General features: G+C 40.8%; 1 protein-coding gene across 5 annotated transcripts in view; it reads right to left on the bottom strand.

Annotated features, from left to right (window-relative positions):
- Positions 1–7,082: 7,082 nt before the first annotated feature.
- Positions 7,083–22,958, bottom strand: part of CDC42EP3 (CDC42 effector protein 3) — a 34,275-nt gene continuing 18,399 nt past the window's right edge. For all 5 annotated transcript variants that reach the window (XM_035561757.1, XM_035561734.2, XM_035561748.2 and 2 more), the window contains one exon: positions 7,083–9,210. In XM_035561757.1, coding sequence (XP_035417650.1) covers positions 8,153–8,914 — 762 coding nt within the window. In that variant the 5' untranslated portion in view covers positions 8,915–9,210 and the 3' untranslated portion in view covers positions 7,083–8,152. The remainder of the gene's footprint in view (positions 9,211–22,958) is intronic.

Here is a 22,958-nt window from a genome sequence, read left to right as displayed (position 1 = left end):
CAAGTTAACAGGGGAGAGAGGGAGTAATTAGGGTTTTAAAATCCAAATTCAGTTTTCATAACTGCAGGAGGAGAACTACAAATGGAAAAGCGTGTAATTTATATTTTGCTTCCTGTCACGTTATACGGTACACAGAAAGCAAGGCACAGTGGAAACACTCATTTGAGTGACAACTTGCAAGGTGCATGGTCCAGCACACATCCATTTTCCATTGTTATGTTCAGTTTTCAGGAGAAGGAACTGAACATATGGCCTTGAGTTGTGCCAGGGAAGGTTTAGATCGGATACCAGAAAGAGTTTCTTCATGGGGAGGGTGGACAAACTTTGGGAACGGGCTGCCCAGGCAAGTGGTGGAGTCACCGTCCCTGGAGGTATTTAAGAGATGTGTAAACGTGGCACTAAGGGACATGGTTTGGTGATGGGACTTGGTAGGTCTGGCTCATGGTTGAACTTGATGATCTGGGAGGTCGATTCCAACCTAGGTGGTTCTGTGATCGTATGATACAAGCTAGGCATGCCCTAGCTAGGTCTTCGTGTTGTTCCACTGAAGGAGCTTAGCCTCAGCGTGCGCCTCCATAAGCTCAGTGCCAACATGGTCTGAATGAATGAATTGCTGAGGTAAGTGGAAAAGCCTACGGGGGTCTAAGTTGGCATGAAGGCACGGAGACTTAGTAAGCAGCAGCACTTAGTAATCCTGCAGACAGAGGCACAGCCACACATTGGGCTTCAGCCATTACTTGTCACATGAGGTGCAAAGTGCAAGTGCACTTGCTATGACTCCTCCACTCTGGTAAAATGATCTGGTAAAAGAATGCTACCCCCTATGCAGACTACTTATAGTTTTCCTCCTTTAAGTCAATAACAGGAGGGAAGGAAAATATCCTTTGATTACTGCCACATCAGGGAGCAATCCACAATATTGACAGCATAAAATATTTTTCATGATGCGGCAAAGATTAAAGAAAGATGTCTGTTTCTCTTGCTTGCTTGCTCTAAGAATAGTGTCAGATACTCTGTGGCTACAGGGTGGTTTAAGGTTACAAATATCTCTGGGGTTGAGTGTCTCATGCTACATTTAGGACTTAACCAGGTAGGTGTTTCATGGTGGTCTGGTCACACCTGTTCACACTTAACTGGATCTGCACAGATTTGACCTCTCTGCTGACATGTCATGGAACAGTGAATCTGTCTGTTGCTGGCCATGTGTTACATTATTTCTTGAACTGTGGTGACAGCCAGGTTGTACTAAGTGCTTTGCAGACATAGGAAAAGACAGTCCTTGCTCCCCAGCACAGTTCCGAAAAGATAATAAGGAAACAAATAAATTAGAAGCCTTGCTGACAATCCCTGAATATTAGATTTCCTGAAGTCATCACTTGCCCTCTTTTCCAAGTCATGTAATCATATTGCCTTATGACGAATTGTATTTCAAGCTGAGAGTAAAGTCTAGATTTTTTTCTTCAAATGCTATTTGGGAGCATTTTTTACATGGAGTTTTACATGGGCGTTTAAAGCAAAGGTGATTTTGAGGCATCTATCACTAAAAAAATATAAAATTTATTGAGCATACATATTTACAATACCATATTGTATATAGTGGAGTAAAGCATCCTTAGTTTCATATAACAGTACTTCTTAGATAAAGCACCTCATGCCTTGTAGGCTAAGCGCTGTCCTCGGAACAATTTACCTACATTTTCTTTCATCTGAGTAGACAGAACAGACAAAAGTTGATAGAAGTACACTGTTATCTTTCTTATGCTAGAGATGGAAGACTCAGCACTATGGAGAGATTAAATGATTTGCCAAAGTTCAGGCCCACAGCTGAAGTCTCTGCTGGAGCCAAGAGAGCCTAGAAGTTCATGTCAGTGCTGTAGTCACAAAGGAACCTTTCCCTTTCCGTTTTTTTCCTTCCCATTAGGTAGATTGTCTGCCCTGGAAATGCTAGGGAAAACTCCCTTCACTGCACCAGTGCAAACGTGGCTATCAGTGTTGGAAAGCACGTCGCTTCCAGCAGGAGAAGTGGCATTCCTCAGCGTGCATGTCCTCAGTGCAGTTAGGATTTCCCCGATGCTATCACAAGGATATGGGGCTCACTATAGAATCCTGTTTAACATAATTGTGGCTTACATTCAAAACTCATTTCGTGAGCCAAACACAGTGAAAGCTGTTGCAATCATGTGGATGTAGGTCACCATTTACAGTCAGCTTGTTAAGTTGCTGTCTCCATCTGCATTTTTCTAGTGCGAGCTAGAGTTTGGATAAAACAACAAGTGACGTGAAGCTCTTCTGAATTTAGAAAATGCTTGATAATTAAACATAAATACGTAAACCATGAATGGCAGATATGTGTAAGTTATCTGCCAGGAGAGGAAATAGAAATATCATGAGTAAGTCCATTCTCACAATTTTTCCAACCCACCAGATATGGTTCGCTACAAATTAAGGTGGAGAAGGAGAATCTGTCCTCAGAAACTATTCTATCCAGATGTTCCTGTAGCAGACTGCTTTGTCAAAAATGAATAGGTAGAAGCCCTGGGAGACACAGCTGACATCCTACATTGTCATTCAGAAACAGAAAGTAATGGCTGGAATTCTGTTTCATATAAAGAAAATAAATATTAGAAAACAAACACCAGTTATAGCACTGTAAAATAGATGGCAATGATAGCTGTTTGGGACTCCAAGTGTTTAAAGTTCTATCTTCTGACGCTGATATTGCCACTCGACATGTGCCTAAAGAGCTGGGAGTAAACATTTTCAGTTAATGTGTGTTTTTTCCTCCAGTTGCCTAAACATACAGAAGTTAGCATGGGTTTCTTGTATATGATTCTTGGTGCAAATTTTAGGTATTCACCATATCTGTAGGCAGCTAATGAGTAACCTAGAGCTCATCCTATATATATAAGATTCAGGTAGATTATTTTGCAATATTCCTGGCCACTGTTTACTAGGCTGACATATCTTATTGTTTTGGAGGAAAAAAACAAACAAACAAACACAAAATACTGTTGTCTGCCTCTCCTGACTGCTTTTCATTGCTTGCCCAAGGTTGTCTTCTGCCCTAGCAACCCAGCCCCTTATTTCCACAGAAATGCAAACAATGCTTGTCCGAAGAATGAAAAAAAAAAAAAGGAAAAAAAAAAAAAGGGCAAGAGATAGTATTTTTTTGCTCATCGAATTTTCTGGAAGTATCTGAGGGTACTGAAGGCATGTATAGATAGTGAACTGTAGAAGTGGGCAGGAGGCAGTTGCAGAGGCTGCTGAGAGAGTTGCACCTTACTTCTCATCACCTGCCTAGGCTCAGTCTTCCCTCTTTGACACTTATGTGCCTTGGATCTTCTCAGTGTCCCGTGATGCCTGAGAGCCCTCCAAGCTCAGCTCTGCATGCTCTGACTCACACGGGACTTCACATGGGACCTTGTGGGATCCACACCCCTGTCCATGGGTTTGGGAGCCCCCTTCCAGCTCAGCCCAGCACCTTCAGTCCCTGCCCCAGCGATGCCGTGGGAGCGCTGGCCTCCACCTCTGCCACAGCTCCTGTGGCACCCTGACAGGACGTTCTCGTAGAAGAAAGATTCCTCAATATATAAATTTCTTAAGAAAAAAAGAAAACATAGCACAGGCTAAATGTTGCCCATCCACAAAGCTGAAGTACTCATTTCATTGTGCACAAGCTAAAAAAAAGAATGGCCTTAGACAATGATGAAAAGAAATGGCCTGAAGGATGGGTAGGGTCATAATGCAATATTATTGTGAGAAAGAATATTCTCTCATGTAAATATTCTGGGAAATTTATTTCTCTCTCGTGGAAATCTGAATTCATGACTTCATTGGAGTGATGCTAATTTATACCAGGAGAAAATCAGTCCTTTTATAATCATTATAGGGAACATAATAGCTAACAATATTAAAAAGTAAACAAAGTATTAGGTGCTTTGTTGATTTCCTAGCACTTGTAAAATGCTAACTAGAGAGAAGCAGTTAGTGATGGATCCAGCCCTACATTTGGACTCAGGAACCCCCTTCAAAACACACAAAATGAAAGCATTTGTAGGAAACAGATGTACTTCATGCTCCTAGGAAAAGCCAATGAATGCAAGCAGAACAGAATTAGGTCGCTGCTAATTTAATTAATTCGCCTATAACAACTGTTAATTTCTTTCCTTAGAATAAAGTCTAGTGTGTATCTTTCTTAGCTTCCCCTTGCATCATCTGAACTTTATTTGGCCTCATTTTGCAGGGTCCAACAGCTTTCCTGCTAGGCTTGCATCTGGGTTATTTATATGTCACATATCAAACAGCTGCTGCCGATTCTGGTCACGACTGACATTCTTGCAGAGGCAGCCATCTGAAGCGTCCCTTCTCTCACTAATTCTAGCAGGAATGAAAAAATGTTGAGCTGATAAGCCTTCTAGGAGTTAAGTCCCCCTGCGTTTTCGTGAAACTTGGCCTCAAACTATTCTTGTTGAGAATTTCCTGCACAAATTAGAGAATGTCCTTTCAGCCCTAACCCTGATAGCTAGCTTCCTTGTTAACACCAAGAAATGCAAAAAGGAAAAAGGACTATGAAGGAAGGAAGTGATTCTTAAACGATGTATTGTTTGTCACTCTTGAGACTTTTCTTTATATTTTCTCCCCTTTTCTGTCCTGTTCACATACTGTGCAGTTATTTATACCCCTTTCCCAGCAAATCCAGATGGCTCTGTTGCGTATATGCTTTGTAGTGGTATGGGGAAACAGGTGAAGCAAAGTGGGGACCTTCCGTATATGTAAGTTTGAGGAGCATGAATGCAAGCAAATGTCAATGACTGGCAAATTTTCCTAACGTACAGCTTGTCAACGTGGGGAAGAAAGTAAGGTTATTGTGGAAGTCAGTAGTTTCTTGTACCTATACAACGGACTTAAAAAAAAAACAAACCAAAAACTAAAAAACTGTTTGGACTGCATCAAACCCGTCTTGAGGTTTCTGGCACCCTCATCTGGCTGTTTTCCACCCTTTGATTTGTGATTTGGCTGGGAGATTTATTTTGCTTTTCAGTTTCCTCTAAAGCTTTGGATTTGGTTCTCATTAGGAAAAAAAAAAAAAAGGGAAAGAAAAAAGAGGTCAATATGGTCCCAGCATTTGGCTTGTTACCTCCCACTGACATTCTCAGCACAATACTGATCATCCCAGTTAGGTTGGCAGGGGAACTGTGACATGGGTGGTTGATTTAGACGATATTGGACTTGTTGGTATGTTTGTGTATGGCATGGCGCATAGTCCAGTTTGTAGGATTGTACAAATGTGGAACTCAGCTAACACTGATGCAGGAACCAAGCATACCTGGGTGGCTTGCTTTCTTCCTCGGGCACATTTAGATTACATCTTTAGGGATTCACTGGACTTTTTAGGGTAGTGGTCACAAAAAATTGATATGATATCCAAGGCAACTCCTGCCAGTCCCTTGTTCCAAGGCCAATATGCAGCAGTATCTCAGTTTTGAGGAAACCAGAGTAATGCTCCCTTGGAAAGTCAGCTTTCCATTTACAATTTTATCAAGGCTTCAGGAAGGCAGAACTTCTCACAAACCAGAAATCCAAGGCTTTGATCTGGCATCTGGCAACCTGTATTGTGACAAGGGCGATGCTGGATCAGATTACACAGAGCACTGTTTTACAGAAGAACATGTCAAGACAGAAGCTGGGCACATTTTGACTCTGTCTCTCCTAAAGCTTTATGTGGAAGACTGATCAGATGCAAAAAATTCAGGGTTTCAGCTTCTAAAGGCAGTGACAAAAATGCTTTTAGAAAGATGAAGTTTATGTTGCCAGGGTAAAAATCCTGTTCTTACTTGAGCAAGGGCTCCTCCACAACACAGTGGTTCTTTCTGCCTGGAGTGATGATAATTTAACTCGGACCACCCACTGTCATAGTAAGAGCTAAGGATTTACAAATTTAGAAGAGGAATCACATAGAAAGGATGATACAAACTGAAAACTCCTGAAGTGGCAAGACATTTTTCAGGAGCCAGGAAATCGAGTATAAAAAAATGACAAAGCAAAAATAACACAACTGCAATAGCAGCTGTAAGAATCTGTTTCTGCTCTCCAGAAAATACTTGGAGGAGTCCTGCAAGATACTGACTTTAATTAAACAAATACTTTGTTCTGTTCATGATAGCGAAGCTAGTCTACATAGAAAATGCCTAATTACTTATTTCCAAACTACCTATTACCCAAATTTCTCCTATGCTAATGACTGACAGGTTTTTCCAATGAAAATTTTGGCCTAAATTCTCATTAGGTCCTAAACCCCAGATCCTATCAGAAACAAGTGGCCAAGCAGATCCTTGAACCTGCTTTCTGAAACACAAAACCCACTATAGTCACAGAAGCACCTTTCTTGTACCATGAATGCACTGGAAAATTAATGCAGGCTCATACACAGAGAATATGATGTCAAAAATTAAAAATTATCTTAAAAATAAGCACAGCTCTTAGGCATTGTACATCTCAGTTCCTCGTTTAAATGCAGAACATGGAAGACAGATGTCTCGTCAATACACACTAATACAACTGCTTGACCAGAAGCAGGAATAGTTACTGTCATGGGCAAAATTATTCCTAAAACACATGGAAGTAATGGAATTAGCTGACCTTGACTCCCTAGAAATTTTGATGAAGAAGATAATATATACTAAATCTTCCATGACTTATGTGCTCTGATCGGAAGATAGAGATGCAATGTGGTTTTTGACCCAAGACCGCTTTACAAACTGCATCAGGATTTTTACCTAAAGGCTTTACTGAAAGCTGCAGGAACTATGCCATTAACTTCACTGTGCCAAAGTATTGCTCTTTGCTTTCCTGTTACTTAACAAAAAAATCAACGTATATCCCAGAAGGCCCAACGTGCATGGAGTTTGCCCTTACAACCCCAGGAAGTATACTGGATTGCAGACGTCAAATTAATCGAGATAGTATCTCAATCTGATCTGCCCCTTGATCCCATATTTTTGCAACTCTACTGCAGTCTGTTTGTTATAGCAGAAAACAAAACTTTGTATTTTGGTGAGGCTATGTACTGAATAACAAAGACATAGCGATTTAATTTTTTTATTGTATTGCACAAGATATCTATGCAATCCATGTACTGTATTAAAGGATCCACATTTCCCAAAACATCGGCTGTTGCAGCACACATCACAAGCGTTGTGAATAACCAGTGCCTTCTTGAAAAGTTAAAATAATCAGTTGCAAGTTTAAGCATGTGTGGCAATAAATGAAGAAAAAAAGCAAGGAATATCAATACATATTTCTTTTCAAACACACAAATATACAATTTTCAGAAGAGCACCAATAATGTCAAGCAACTATTTTGATGAGATACTGTATGTGTAGGCTCTGCAGTAAAAAGCCAAGATACACACAAAAAATATATTTCAACTTTTAAAATAATTTAACCATAATATCTTGCATGTGTCACCTGTTTACAACATATCATTTCATATACAATACAAGGCCCAAAGCCTCAACTTGTGTAAATTTGTGCATACTCATTAAAAACAGCCAAGACTCTGGACCAGGTGTTCAAGCTGAAAAAAGCCTTCAAATCGTTCACATCTGAATATAGAGCGGTAGTATAAGACTGCAGAAATAGTTACTGTGAAGGTATAACAGAAGTGGTACTAGGGAAAAAAAAAAAACACAACAATCAAGACCCCCCCACATAAGGTTCTAGAAAGAGGCCTACATGTAACATGGTGTTGTAATAGTCTGTAACAGTGAATAATACCAATCTCCTTTCTGACACTTACAGAGTCTCATATATTCAGAAGCCTGTAGAAGTGAACTAACCAAATGTCACAATCAGTATCATCCTCAAACTCCGTTTCTTAAGTTTCTGATCATTATACTGGTACTTAAAAACATTTTATGTTTGCTGAAAATTGTTATTAAAATTTACCTTCCTGATACGAGAATTTAGTGTAATAAAAATCATGAAAAACAATAGGTAAAAAAATAGTACTTTATGAATATTTTTAGAAAACCCGTCAAACAACTGCAAATACAGCTGATTTTTAAGCGTCTCTACTCTTGAATGGTGGTTTTTTTTTGTTGTTGGTTTTGTTTAAGTGAATCACTTACAAGAAAGCAAGGAGTACCAGTTCTAATATTTATTCTTGTCCATTACATTGAGGACCTCATCCAAAAGTGAAGGTCCCAAGTCAAGCTGTAATGAGAGAAGAGAGCCTGCAAGATCTGAAAGGGATTCTTCTGACTTTGTCTTGGTTAGTTCACACGAAAGTTGACTGTCATCAAATAAATCAACTGTTTGCCAATCAGTGCATCGTTCAGAAAAGCTGGATGAGTGACTGTCTCTACCATTAGAAAAATGTGATGAAGAACCATTTTGCTCCCATAAGTCATCTTTGTATGATTCTCCATCTTCCATCTGTTTACTTTTCTCCTGCAACTTTTCTTCAATTACTGGCTCACAGCTAAGCCTAGGATTTCTTGATGACTTGATGGATTCTTGTTTTGAATTAAATGTCACTGGTGACAGTAAGGGCAACGTGAGAGCTTGAGAACCCCCAATGGCAGGAAGGGAAATAGCATTTTTGAGCACTGGTGATGGAGTTTCTGTAAACATGGATTCAGAAGTGCTGTTTGCCCTTAAGAATTCACTGTGGCCATCAGATTGGCTACCTCTAGTTTCTCCTTCATTTCCAGGCAATAGCTCATAGTTGCCCTGCAAAAAGGAGATGTCTCCAAAAACATCATGTTGTCCCTCTTTTCCAATGTGTATGGTGTGACGAAAATCTCCAAGTGGCGGACTGATCATATCTGGAGACAAGATATCCCTTAGTTTGAATTTCTTCCCTTTCTTGTTGTTAGCGGCTTTCAAGTAGATGGGTGTCTTGGCTGGCATCTTGCTTGTAGATACTGAAAGGGGGAGTTATCAAAAAAAAAAAAAAAAGGCGGGGGAGAGGAGGATGAAGGAGAAGCCTCTTACAGAGTCAGTTCTTCTCAGGAGACCTTCAGCATCACCTATGTTACATTGTCACCTTGTGCCACTCTCACACACCAAGTCCTTTTCTTCTGAGGCAGAAAACTACAGGGTATGTGAAGGTGAACGGCTCCCACTGCAGATCTTTCCAAGGTGGAGCATAAGTTCCAGGTCAGTTAGCAACCAAACGTCCTGCTACTTCCAGAACTTGAGAAAACCTGCATGGGACACAAAATCAGGTTATTAATTTTTTATGGTTCATTCAGCCCTGTTTTTACAAAAAAAATAATAAAATTAGTAATGGTACTGACAGTTCCAGCCCACAGATTAGCTTTATGATGTTGCTTCCCTTCATTAAGCAGGATAAAAGGGCTTAGATTAACAAAGGCTAGCTAACCTTTCTCTGACTTCATAGCTTGTTTTGAAGTCAGAGTTTCTTAGACACGGTTGCTGAGCACAGTTCATTCGATAAACATCACTATCTGAATCTTTCTCCTTATTCTGGCAATCAGAATGTTTTTCTTCAAGAGCATATGCAGAAATAAAACTATACCATTCAACAACATTAAGATTTTGGTAGACCCAGGAAGACCTACTAAATCATTCAGGCAATCTTTTTTGAAATGGAGAAGACCACCTTGGATTTGAGAACTCCCTGTATTCTCATTTAGTCCTGGAAGACACTGTCAAAAGTAACATTTCTGATCGATGCGCCCACTTAAAAGGACAATTTTAGGCATCTGAAGAAAGTATTGGGCCAGGTCTCTACTTCGAAATACCCAAATGTAGGTGTTTTGGGAGAGACTAGTTCTTGTGACTACAGTGTTTGAACTACAGGAATTCTTCATAGCAATTAGTAGCTCATGAACTACGTAAGCCATGAGGCCATGGTGACTTGGAGTTGCTCTGTGCACCCAAATGAAACAACATTTTAAAACTAAGTCTCTCTCGTAGAATGTGGTCTCTGAAAAGTTTGATAAGCAGCCCACAAAGGCTAACAGGCTAGTGAGTCAACAAGTTATGGAAAAATACTCTCTATTAATGCCTTAATGATGTGTTTCATTCTTAATGTACCAGTTCCTGTTTCCTGAGCAATCTCAGAATAAAAGCATTTTTATCCTGGCCATCTTTGTAACTTCCCCTATTCAGTCCATGGAGCAGAGCATCACAGGTCATTCCTGAATTGTTCACACCAGAATACTCAGTCCCAAATCCCTCACATTGTCCTTTTCCATGCTCCCTCTGTAACTGAGCTGGTGGTTTTTGCACAGAAAAATGGCTGTGTGCAATACACCAAGGAAAGCTGTCTGTACTTTGGCTTCCTTTTATGCATGCCCCTGTAGAGGTATTCCTTGATCAAATTAAGCTCAGCAAGAATCATCAGTTGTAAAGCTTTGTACTGTCTATACAGCCAGATTGCCAAGAAGTATTCAAGCATTTTCACAAATCCTTTAACCTGAATAATTAGTTTCTTCAGTGGGGTACTTAACTGTGTGTCACAAGGGGAGCTGGGAATCTAGCCAGGTTAGCATTTTGTTTTTTGATTCCCACAAGATACCTACTGCACTTCAGATATTGCTGAAAGTCACTCCCCACAAAAGTACAACTGTCACATAAAATAAGCTCAATGTTCTATAAATTAAGAAGGCATTCTGTACTTTTAAGCTCAATTTTGAAACTACGGTTGCTTGCATTTCTATGCAGCTTCCTTCTACACAGCAAAATGGTAGCTCATTAGGATCTACAGAATGCTAGGAGATTCCCATTATGTATCAAAAGTTCATTGACTTAACTCCCTTTTGTATCTTCCAATACTACAATGAAGATCTCTGCTTGCACCACACATTGTGGGAATAGAACTGATTAGACAACTCTGTTACCTTTCAGATGAAAACTACTACTACTACTATCACTGCATTGTTTTGTGCCTCCCCCCACCCCAATTATCATTCTAAACTTGCTACCCATTTAGCTAAACACAACATCCTCAACTCGACAACTGTATTCTTGGCAAACAAAACTGAATGGTGAGATTGCTTTATGTTTAGCCAGAGAACTCAGCTGTCTCACTCCCCAGGAATAACAGAGAATTGCCTCTAGTCCTAATCCCCCATTCTTTCAGATTTTTTTTAATCCATGGAATGTAGTTTTAATACATGGAACGTAGTGCTCCTGTGGTCGAAAATCAAGCCTAATGGTCCCTAGTTTAAAAATGAAAGACCAATTCCTAGGTCATTCCAAGCTTCCACCAGTTTGGATCTGTATCAAAGACCATTATCACCAAACTCCACAAGGAGTTTTCAAACAAACTCTAAGAACACAATGAAACATCAAGAAATATTAAAATTAACTGTAAAGCAACTATTATAAATAATGCATTTTGATACACAGAAGAGTACTATATGTTATTTAACTCATACCTTGGGGAAAAAAATGCAACAGAACCCCAAAACAAAACAAAAAAACCTCACAACCCAAACCCCTGAAATAGAGCAAACTCTTGGGCATCCAGTAGCTTTGAGTTCTTGCACTATGAGAGAATCCCAGTAAGGGGCAGTGTAAAACCACACTGCTTCAGAGGATGCTGCAAGAGACTCCTGTGCCAGGAATTATAATTATAATCCCTCTCTATACTGCAGCCCCTGCACTTGTTTGGGCAGTGCCAAAAAGGTTTTGCATATGAAGAGGAGAACATTCAAAATCTTACGCTTACTGCAAGCATCATTTGGTCTGCTAAAAGCAAAGGCTACCCTTGCTGTAAATTTCACTAGCCACCCTACTGAAAAACCCAAGATTACAATTGGTAAATAGAAGGTAAGGGCTCCCTTCTCAACAGAGGGTCTTTCACCATACAGCATAACGTAGGCTTCAGAGCAACTGTACTTCCTTTCTGCATACCTATCCTCTTTGTCAGCTACTGCCCAAAGCGGTACAGATTTTAAGCCTCTCTGAACAGCTGAAATACATCGTCAATTTGGAAACACTCAGCTTAAAATACTATTGTCACTCATATTTCCTTTATAGTTAAATAAGGAAGAACCTATATCAGTATTTAACATGTGTTTTTAAAAAAAGTAGTCTTTGGTTAAAAAAAAAGTTTAAAATTAGACTTTGGCAAACGAAGAAAGGCTTAAAAAGACCAAGCTTCCAACCCAACTCCTGAAAAACTAAAAATAAAAAAAAAAAAAATCAGCCCACAAATTTTCACAAGAACCTCACACACTCCCTGCATTCAACAAGGTTTAATGAAATCACCTGTACACGCTGGTTCAGAGAAAGGCCAGAACATGCTCCAATCTCGATATCAGGCTACACAGTAAAGTTGCACCTTCTTCCGATCTAGCTGTTTTAGAAGAGCTTATTTTTGACTAAATTAATTTCAGAAACTAAATGACTGCTTAGCCTAACTTAAAAGCTGAATGAGAAGTCACCAGAAAACCAGATGAATAACCAAAAAGCTACAGTCCCTGACTGACAGCCTACAGCAGAAGACCTTCACTTAAGAGAATAATGTGAGAGGATTTTTCTTCCAGTTTAGGGAAGAAAACAAGGTCTGAGCATGAGCTAAGACAGAAACTCCAGCCCAGTGAAAATTAGTTTTAGTCTGGCTGCAGCTCACGCTATTCTTCATTCCTATCGCTTCACACTCTCATATAAGTGTTTTGCTTGGTAACAAAGGCCAATGTTTTCAGGGGCACTTCTCAGTCTGCCTCATGAACCTTCTGTCCACTCTGCAATCACCACCTTCCACACAGCTCAAAGTTTTCAATGGATGCCTCAGTTTATTCCACAGACTATCAGCAAGTATCTCAACAGCTAAGCTTACAAAGCCAGAGACAAATAAAGGTCAAGGAACAAAATTTTATTTGTGCACAGATCCCAGGATCCTTAAGCAGTGTCCCAGGCAAAGAAATGATAGAAAAAAAATCCTGTTTCCACAGAGCAAGACCAGAAGCAAGTGTGTACTCTTGGAAGACTACAGGCTTTCTACAGGACAATCCTTTGCAAGTATTCTGCCTTATACATAACTGGTTAAAAACATTCAGACTTTACAGGAACCCATTTCCAGCATATCATGCAAAAGCGGTGATATTATCTTGTAGAGCAAGTCACTAAGAGAAAAGACAATCTGTTTATTATTTACATATCCAAATAAGAAGACAGTAACACAGCAAAAGACAGAGAGACACTATGCAATAAACTGGTGAAACTTTTCTACCCAACACAATATCTGCAAGCATAAGCCAATCAGGCTTTAGGGGTTCATTCTCGATTTTAGCTATCAGTAGCCATCGCCAGCACAAACTGTTGAGAACCTCCTGGCAATGCTGATACTTCCAATATGCCTGAAATGACATCAGTGCAAACCATGTTTTTTTAAACAGAGGCTTGACCTCATGCAGTCACAATTCCTGAATGTAAAACCAACTCCCAGTATACCTAAGTCTTCAGATACAAGAAAAGCAACAGATGGTGCACAAGGGAACCTTACCTCTCACGTTCCTACAGACTTGGGCGTCTGTGCCAACTGGCAGCCTCTCCAGGTGAGGCCACAAGTCCATCTACTTCCAGACCAGGCCACCAGCGAGCCTCTGCTTATACAGCCACCACTTTCTGAGTAGCTTTAACCAAATCAGGTGGTGGTAACACTTCCCCTACAGATTGTTCATCTAAGTCTACCTTGTTTATTAAAGGCCCAGCCTTTGAATTCATCTGTATTAAAGCCATCCTCCCTGATTGGATTAAAAGTCATCACCCCTTTGTTTCTCCCTCCTTCAAAGAATTTGCGCCTTTCTGATTAAAGCTACAGATTTAATTACTCTATAAAAACAATGAGGCTAATCACCCTTCAGTACAACTAATCTTCTCAAACTGTACTCACCCTAGTTTCCAAGATCAAATCTAACCTATTTTATCTCATCTGCACATACACTTTTTAGAAACTGAAGGGAAAAGCACAACAACAATTCTGCCCAGACCTGTAGACACACAGGTCAAGAGGGGATCCCCCTGTGCAGTTCATTCATTTCTCCATCCTCCTGCAAAGGCCGAGATGGCCTTCTGCTGGTCCCGGAAGATGTTTGTCCACCATCCTCTTAAAAATCCCTACAAGTGCAGGCTGTCCACATTAATTTACTCTACACAGGCAAGTCCTCAGGGAAAACGCACCTACAGTCTTCCCTGCTCTAATTTGTGCCCTAAATACAGTTCATTCTTTTACGTTCTGCAACTCCTTTCAGCCTTGTTTTCTACAGGCTACACACCACAAATATTTCAATCTTCCAACACAGGTCATGTTTTCTGCAGCTCAGATAGCTTTCCCTCAACCTCCTTTTAATGCTCTTCTTTTCTTGGAAGGGCAGCACTTTCAGTGTGCCCAAAAGTAGACACAATATTCAGGCTGCAATTTCAATTTCTCTCTTAACAGAGTGGCTGCATTTTTCTTTCGCTGAAAGAAAATCACAGCGCTGTTGACTTATGTTTAGTTTGTGGTCCACTAAAGACCTAGCTCCTGTAGTGAAGAGCTGTTGCCTAGCCAGTTATTCTACATCTCGTTCATGACTACTGGCACTGCAGCAAAGCCTTCGTACTCACTGCACTGCATTTTATTAATTGCAAACACTTTAAACCGTCAGGATCATTTTGAATTTTAATCTTGGCCTCTTCAGTATGTGGGTTTAGCATCACCTACAGATATAATAAGCATATATTCAAATCATTCATGAAAACACTGGGTTGCAACATAGATGGAAGATAGTCAAAGATAGTCCTAGAGTTCCACCTGGTATGTCTTTGCAGATTAGTAGTGGTTCAATAATCCAAATTACTACTACTTGAAGTAGTTTGAATTTTTGAAACAAATGTCTCCTCAGGGGTAAGTGAAGAGGGCGGGGTGGGTGAGGAAATAGGAGTATGTTCCATAATACAGATCTACTAATGAATGACAAGGAAGGCTTGGAAAACTTCAGCTGTAAAAATAAATATAAAAAAGCAGTGGAATTTATTATCAGCCATAGTTCCCTCTTACTTCCCCTTTCAAAGGGAAGAAAATCATATGAGTACACATTTCCATCTCCCTTTCTATAAACACTTTTCCCCATGTAAATTGTAAGAATAAATAACACACTCGCAATGAGCAGCCCACCTGAAGAAGTATGGATTGTCATGTAATGTAAACACCGATGGGGTAGACTGAATACAATGTCTTTTCCTCCAGGTATCTTCCTCTTCTTCAGTGTCATCCCCCCCACTGCCCATCTTTATGAATGAAAAGAACCCATTATTTTCAGTTGTTGACTGCCTTAAATCTTGCAACTGTTCCCTGTATAATATCCATTCAAATGGATCAAGCCAGAGTAAATCATATTAAGCAGGAAGCACCTTTAAACTTTAAACCATTATACCTAAATGAGCGAGGTATTTCACGTTTAAGAGTTTTTATTTCATCTTGTAAAAAAAAAGAAGTAAACAAAGCCAACCTGGCTTGAAATAACCGAAGCGTATACTGAAGTGCGAAAACAAACAGCTGTACCAGCACAGCTAGAAGGGGCTGCTGAAGTCACCTAGTTTGGGGCTGTTCTCGAATTTAAGCAGCTGGCCCCAGTCTCCAGTTAATATTTTGTTGTGTATCAGTCTGAGATTACAAAGGCCCTTTATCAACCAGTAACCTTCATCCCTGTTAAGGTACTTGAATATTAACCAAGTCATTTCTCAGTAGTTTTTTTTGATCGAAGTGAGCAGGGGGAATTCCTCATGTGGTGATGGTGGGGGAGTAATTTTAAGCCTTGAAGTATTGCACTCGATCTCCTTTGAACCCTCTCCAATCTTCCAACATCCTTTTCAGATCAGATCAGAGTTAGTGACAACATTCTGATATCGCTCTCTCTAACAGCATACACTAAGATAAAAATCATTTCTTCCTTCCCATCATTGCTCCTTGTTTATAAACAAGATCGTATTTCTGCTTTTATCCTCACCATCTTACGATAGTTTTTTCTGTATTTACAGGCTGTTTGATGTAGCGTTTTATCACCAACCCTTTAAGAGCTCATGCTAGTATAACAAAAACCAGTTCTCCAAGCAGAATAATCTATATTAGCAGAACTAGCAATTTGTTATGCATATACTTATCTAATCAACAAATTCTACAGCACAGCCAATGGCAATGCTCATATTACATGATTTGTCCAGCATGGCTCTACTCTTTAGAAAAAAAACCTATGACTTTCCAAGCTATTGTTCTCCAGCAAATAAGCTGGATTTATGTGCTTTAGGATAAAATGCAAGGCCATGCTTCAGAAAGAGAAAACATTTTATTTGAGTGTGCTCAAGCATCTTGCTCATCACTATACTTTCTCCACCTCCATCACCTGCAAATTTGTACCACAACAATTTTACACTTATTTGCAGGCTGCTCATGGAAACACTATAAAGCCCAGTGCTGTATAAAAAGATCTTTGCATAATTTCAATAGAAATACATTCCTCTTTGATGCCAACGTCCTTCTGACATTTACTCTGAGATTCTCAATGCGTTTAATGCGTGTTTTGTTGACGCTACAGAGGAGTAATGTTTTAAAAATTTGGCTGTGAGGCAATATGAAATCAAATACCTTATACAGTCTGTTTTTGCAGTTGTGCTTTTGACCACTCATTTGAATGTTTTAAATAATACCCAGTTTTTTTCACTAAGCAATTGTTTTTTACCGTTCAACAAGCTTTAGCCACAGCCTTCTTTTAACTTGGAAACATTTGCATCTTTTCTAGAACAATAAAAGCCTTTTGTGTTTTCTTCACCAGAGACAGGCATTTAATGAGCTCACTGTGTTCTGTTGTTCAGCTCCACGGACTGAAACAGGTCTCTCTCTATCGTCTCCTTGGCTTTGCTGGCTGGTACAATCATATACACAGATTTAATACCATATAGTTTGGTTTCATCATTAGCTTTCAAAAACTAGGCAAGTGCAAGACCACGCAGGTTTAGACACAGGTACACATCAGTACAAAGTCTAGCACCTTAACTCGCACAGCCTGTGAAGGTGAGGTTGTGCTAAATCAGCCAGATTGTGCACTGAAGCACTGGCTCATTTCCTCCTACCACTAGATGAGCAAACAGCTGGGAATGACCAACTCATACACCACAAGATGAAGAAGCTTAAGAACTTGTCCATCAGTTCTCTTAGAACTACAAAACCCCATGGTGAAATGGGATAAAAAACAAACAAACAAAAAACACAGATAAAAAAGCAAAAAAGCAACCCACCCCTACAACCCAAGTCGAGATGCTGGTTATAAAGATTGGGTAACTGCTCTAGCTAAAACCTCACCTGCAAAGGGAGAAGGAAGGGTTGGTTAGTCTTGAGCCAGATCAGCTCCCTGATGCAGCTTGAGACATGCTCAGGTAAGTGCTGGCATTGCCACGCAGGAGAATTATTAGGGAAGGTGGACTGAGGCGGGCAGGACTGCCCCTTCTGATGTCAGCCAGCGTCAGTATCAGTTTAAGGATTATGAATCCACACCCTTTCTAATTTTAAGCAGGTTACACGGATAGCTTTCTCTTTTAACACACAGGGTGTAGTTCCCCAGCCAAGCTCTGCTCTCAGAGCTGGGTTAAGAAGTTCCCCCTCGATTCCCCACTCCTCGCTGTTGTTCCCAGTTCTGCGCTGTGGTTCCTCATACTCTCAGCAGCAGGCAGACCTGCAAGCCACACCGCGAACTCGTCATGGCAGCAGATCTCCCCGCTGACTCAGTTTACAGCAAGGGCTTACAAACAGCTGCAGCGTGACCGCTGGTAACGCTTCCAGAGAGAGTTCAAGCCCAATATAACTGTTGCTGTCAGAAAGGCATTCTCCCCTTCCCCCTCTTCTGTGCGCACTCACTTGACCCCCTCCTAAGCCAGTTCAGCACACTAAACTGGGTGAAAACTAACTAGGAAAAGGGTTTAAGGTCACATGGCTAGGAGTGGGACTGCTACTTTCAGCTGCAGCAAGTTATTTAAGCAGCTCAGAGTTCTGGCAGAAGGGATCGGCAATTCTTAACTCTTCTGCAAGATAAAATTTCCATGGAATTGCACACAGATTTTATTCACTTCTGATGCAAAAATGGCTTGCTAGCTTCACTAGCTTCTGGCTTAGGGTTCCCAAGGTTGGTATCATCTCAAAATGAAGTTTTTTTCCAGCGATAATCAAGAGTTTATTATCACTATTTTTAAAAAAGTCCCTATTTTACTATTTCCTTAACTAGCAGCTCCTGACAAAAAACAACCTAAAATAAAAGCATCTTGCAAGATCCCACTCGAACTCCAACCCTTAACCCACCCCTCCTCCAATTCTCAAATACCCTTCATCTCCAAGACAAATATTTTTTATCATCTCCTTGAAACACGTAAGTGACATAGGCATATCATAATCACCAGTTCTGCTATTATTCAATTCTCAAAGTTCTCATGAAATAAGTATTTGCCATCTTGAAATGGCTGATAAACTAGTTTCAACTAAACCTGAAGGCCAGAGAACCCTCTATATGCAAAGGCTAATGATGAGGTAGAGGTACAGAGCTACAGAAAAATATAAAATTTCACAGGCCTTGTTTGTTTTATCGCTTAGAGAAGGATGCTCTGCTGCACTTCTTAGGCCTCCTCCAGAGACCTGCATGGTCATCAAGATGAGATCAAAGAGCTTGGGGCTGGAGTAGATGGAAGGAAGGAAATTTGTCAGTGAATTAATTACAAAAATCTTTTGTGATCTTTAATCACCGAATTTCTTTTTTTTGGTCCACCTCATGCCCTCTTTAAGGGCTGGGGAAGAAATCACGGCGTAAATAGGACTTTTAAAAATTGATTATCCACATGCGATTTGAAGTAGATTGTTAACACAACTGAAGTAAGCGTTTTTGTTTTACCATTCTTATATGAAACAAAAGGAAAAACATGAAAAATTACATCTTCACTATGAGTTTAAGCTACGCTTGTAACAATACAGCTCCTCTACTTGAAGGTACCATTTCAGCAGAGGTAGGAGTCTGGCAGAGTAAGTTCCAGCTGAAAGACGTGTAATAATCCAGCTCTGCTCTGCAGCTTGTCAGTGACACCTGCGGCTTGCCCCAGCTGACAGGGCTGCATCACGCTGCACGGCAGTTCGGTGCTCCCCACTTCCTCCTGCCATCTCTTTTTGACAGGCTCTCAGTTCTGTCAACTTGGGTTGCTTATACTGTATCGATCAGGCTTTTTTTCTCCTGGAATATATCAAATACTATTGGAGTGCATTTGCTCTCTGTGCCAACAGCCGTACTTCACATACTGCTCTTAAAACCTGGCAGAGCTGAACAGTCTGATTTGAGAGAAACAAATATACTCAGCACTTGCTTTTTTCATGTTTGGAAGCACTACAGAGGTATACTGACACAATATTCAGAGTGACACAGTGGCAGTTCAGTACTAAAACTAGTTTACTGATTAACAGCTGATATTTCTTTCAATCACTAAACCCCAGGCATTTAATTAAGCTAAAATACTTCAGTCTCAGGTCCCAGTAAAGCTACCTTCTCGACACTCAGGGTTTTACCTCAGCCACTACTCAACACCTATCTTCCCATTCCTGCAGCCATATTTCAAAAGATAAGTACAGATGTATGGCACAGCTTAAGCCAAACGGTGTATGGGATGACAGCATCTGCACAGAGAGAAGCCTGGACCTCAAGCTTGCATGTGCAGGCAGCATGACAGAATAATTAAACGGCTCAAGGAAAGATGCTGTATCCACTGAACCCGAGCAGACCTAATGTACTGCAAGTCAAGTCCTGTCCTTTGCAGCTTTCTGGAAAAGCATTTTGAACACGTTCTTGTTCTCTCTGCACTCTGCAGGGGCTCCTGCTCGGAGTTTTGCCTTGAGACTGTACGAGAACATAAATTTCTGTGTTTAAAGGTCAATATTTCAAAGTGCTCCAAAACGCACATGTTGTTTTTAGAAGTAACGTCAAGGGAAAGAGTATTGGCGGCAAAAAGCAAACTTCTAGTAGGCAGTCGCATTAGGGTAATGTAATCATGACTCATGCTCCTCACCCATTTCCTGACTAGGGTTGTGCATGATCAAAAGAACGCCAGCCACAGCAATGCAGCCTCTCGTTGATGTTAGCTAGCCTGAAAGGATTACAGACTACCAGCAAACAAACTCGTTGCAGAGTATCCTATTTAAAGCCTGGCGTAAATTGACACTGACAAATGCAGTGGCGTAATACCATGCTCAACCAAAACAACAACTTGCCTTTGTTGCGAGAAACAAGTTACAACTTTTTATGATGAGCTTTATCTACACCAAACTTCTCACACACCTTAAAAGACTGTAAATCCTTTGGGTGCACAGGGAGAGGGAGGGGAACACCCAGTTGTTTGTTAGCCTGCAAGGAAATACACGATGCGCAGCCCTTTTGAAGAGGATCACAACAAACTCAAGACTGCTATTAAACAGCTACCACCTCCCCAGAAAGACTGTACGCAAACACACACACGAAGCTGAAGCACGAGCTGGGCACGAGCAGCTCTCACCTTTTAAGAGAGGTCCTGCAAGAAGCAATCCCTGTCTCAAGGCCCAATCCTGTTGAGCAGCACGAATGAAGCGTGCCCTTAATTATGTAAATTGGCCTTCATTTATATAAAGAGCTCTTCAGTTGAAAACAAATTTCAGATCTTTGTTGGGACCTTGGTCACGTTTAATTTGTTCAAAACCCACATTAATGAAAAACCCCAAATTAATCACCTATTTCCATAGAAACGAGGCTAGACTTCAGGTAGCACCGATGACACCACCCCGCTGCACCCCTCTGCAGTCCTCCTAGGCCCAACGGGGCCGAGTTCCCTCTTCTCCCTCCTTCCCACCTCAGAGGCAGCGCCCTGCATTTGCAGGTCCCTCTCACTCCCCTTTACAAATGGCAGCTAAGTGCTAAATACGCTCCTCGGCACCAGCCCCCATGTTCCTTACGCAGCTTCAGGCAAAGGTTATCAAGGGGGACAGAGTCTAAAGCTGACTGTTAATTGTATTATCCACTGCCAAAACCACTGTCCATAGAATTAAGCCTGAGCAGCAGGGGCATCCCACTTCCAGCATATTGAAAAGGCTTGTACCAGGTTTCTGACAGCCAAATTCCACCTGAATTAAACAGCACCCTGGCTTTTCTTAATGCCTTGGCTTGCCTCTCACAAGTATCCGACAGTTTGCTCCTCACAGGATGCAGAGTACTGTGCTGACAGGTCGGAGAAAATCGGTCAGTTGCTCAAGGCAGAAGTTACATGTAGGTCTGGCGAAGCAGACACCAGCTATATATACTAAGCCTATGCCGTATCTAGGTTGCGCTAATTAGTTCAGAGTTGAGAGAAGCTCATTCTGAAGCGGAGCACACATACACCAAAGCCTTACATGGCATCGCGACACTTGCTGGGAGACTGTTATAACTCTGCTTGGTCATCAGGTGTCTCGTTTGGACAACTGTGACAGCACCCAAATGAGGAGCAGCGATCCCCGTGGGCATGGATGCACCTCTCTCCTGGACCAAGCCCGAGACATTACCACATGCTGCAAGTAGTCCATGTACCAATTCACATGCCTGGCATGGAAGGCAGTGGGGTGTAGACAAACAAATAAAAGAACATTATTCCGAGACCTACTTTACCATGTAAAGGGCACTTTTATTTGCTTAATCCTTTAATAAGCAGAAGTTCATCTTACCTACTTTTACTGACAGCTATTTAAAATAAATTTCTAATGGCTCTTGCAAGCTCCAGGGAGTCAGAAGTCAAGTCATGGGGGGAGGAATGATACGTTGCTCAGTTGCATGGTTTACCATTCATCTGAAGAAAACGTGACATGCTGTAGAGCCTAGGACAGACACCCAGACAAAAACCGCTGCTCAAACACTGGAGGAAAAAAAAACAAACCTCAGAAAATAAAAGCAATGTAAAGATGGTGACAATCCAAGCCACAGAAGTAAATGCTCAGGTATTCTCGATCTCCTTAGTGTTGGCAAGCAGAGCAGAAATTGAGGTTAATTTCTTTGCCCTGAGAGCCAGCAGAAGCCATATCCAGGCAAGATATCCTCCATTGAATACTGTAATAATGCAACAGGATTGTCTTAATTTAAGGCACAGCGTGCCTTTCTTCTCTTGTAAAAGTCCATACTGCTTCTTTTAACAGATAGAGCCTCCGTAGAAACACAGGAAACTTACACAGTTCAGCTCCCTGAATTACAAAAGAGCACACAGCCAACAGAGAGAGCATACTTAAGAAATTTAAAAGAAAACTTCCATCTGAGGATGGCATCAACATCTCAGTGTTGCTGCTTCAGTACTGGATGGGAAGAAATCCACGGATAATGTAGAGACTGGTCCGCAGAGTCATTGGATATAGCTCATGTGGGAAGGAACAGAAATACCATAACCAAAATTCTGTGAAACACATTGCCAGTAAAAGACACATACAGTAACTTCAAGAAGAAAGTTTATAACATAGCTGTCATTCCTTCTTTTCAGCTGTGTATGGGTACTACCTGGATTTACCAGGCTCTGATTTATACTGGAGGAAATCATTAAATTGTTCACCAACAGCTACAAAGATCCATGTTAGATGTTAGGGATGTTCATCACGTTAGGAATGTTCATCAACATCCCTACTGCTATAGTCCTACACTTCTTAAATTAAACTACATCCATAACCATTTCTTCTTTATTGGTCTAACGAACAGCATTCCCCTAAAATAAGAAAGAAAACATACATACCTATCTGCTTATCCTCCAACATAAAATTTAACGTAAGGGATGTTTTGAATCCAAAAGTAAGAGGAAGACAGCAGATCAGTAAGTTCTCCTTACTATTGATGTTCTATATGTCTGTTTCCTAATGCCTCCTTTACCATCAGCGTATTTTCTACTCTACACAGGAAAATGGGATTTTCTTTTGGTTTTTAAATTCTCCCAGAAC

The sequence above is a fragment of the Cygnus atratus genome, chromosome 3 (genome assembly GCF_013377495.2).
Source record: "Cygnus atratus isolate AKBS03 ecotype Queensland, Australia chromosome 3, CAtr_DNAZoo_HiC_assembly, whole genome shotgun sequence".
NCBI lineage: Eukaryota > Metazoa > Chordata > Aves > Anseriformes > Anatidae > Cygnus > Cygnus atratus.
This window is presented reverse-complemented; position numbering and strand designations above follow the sequence as displayed.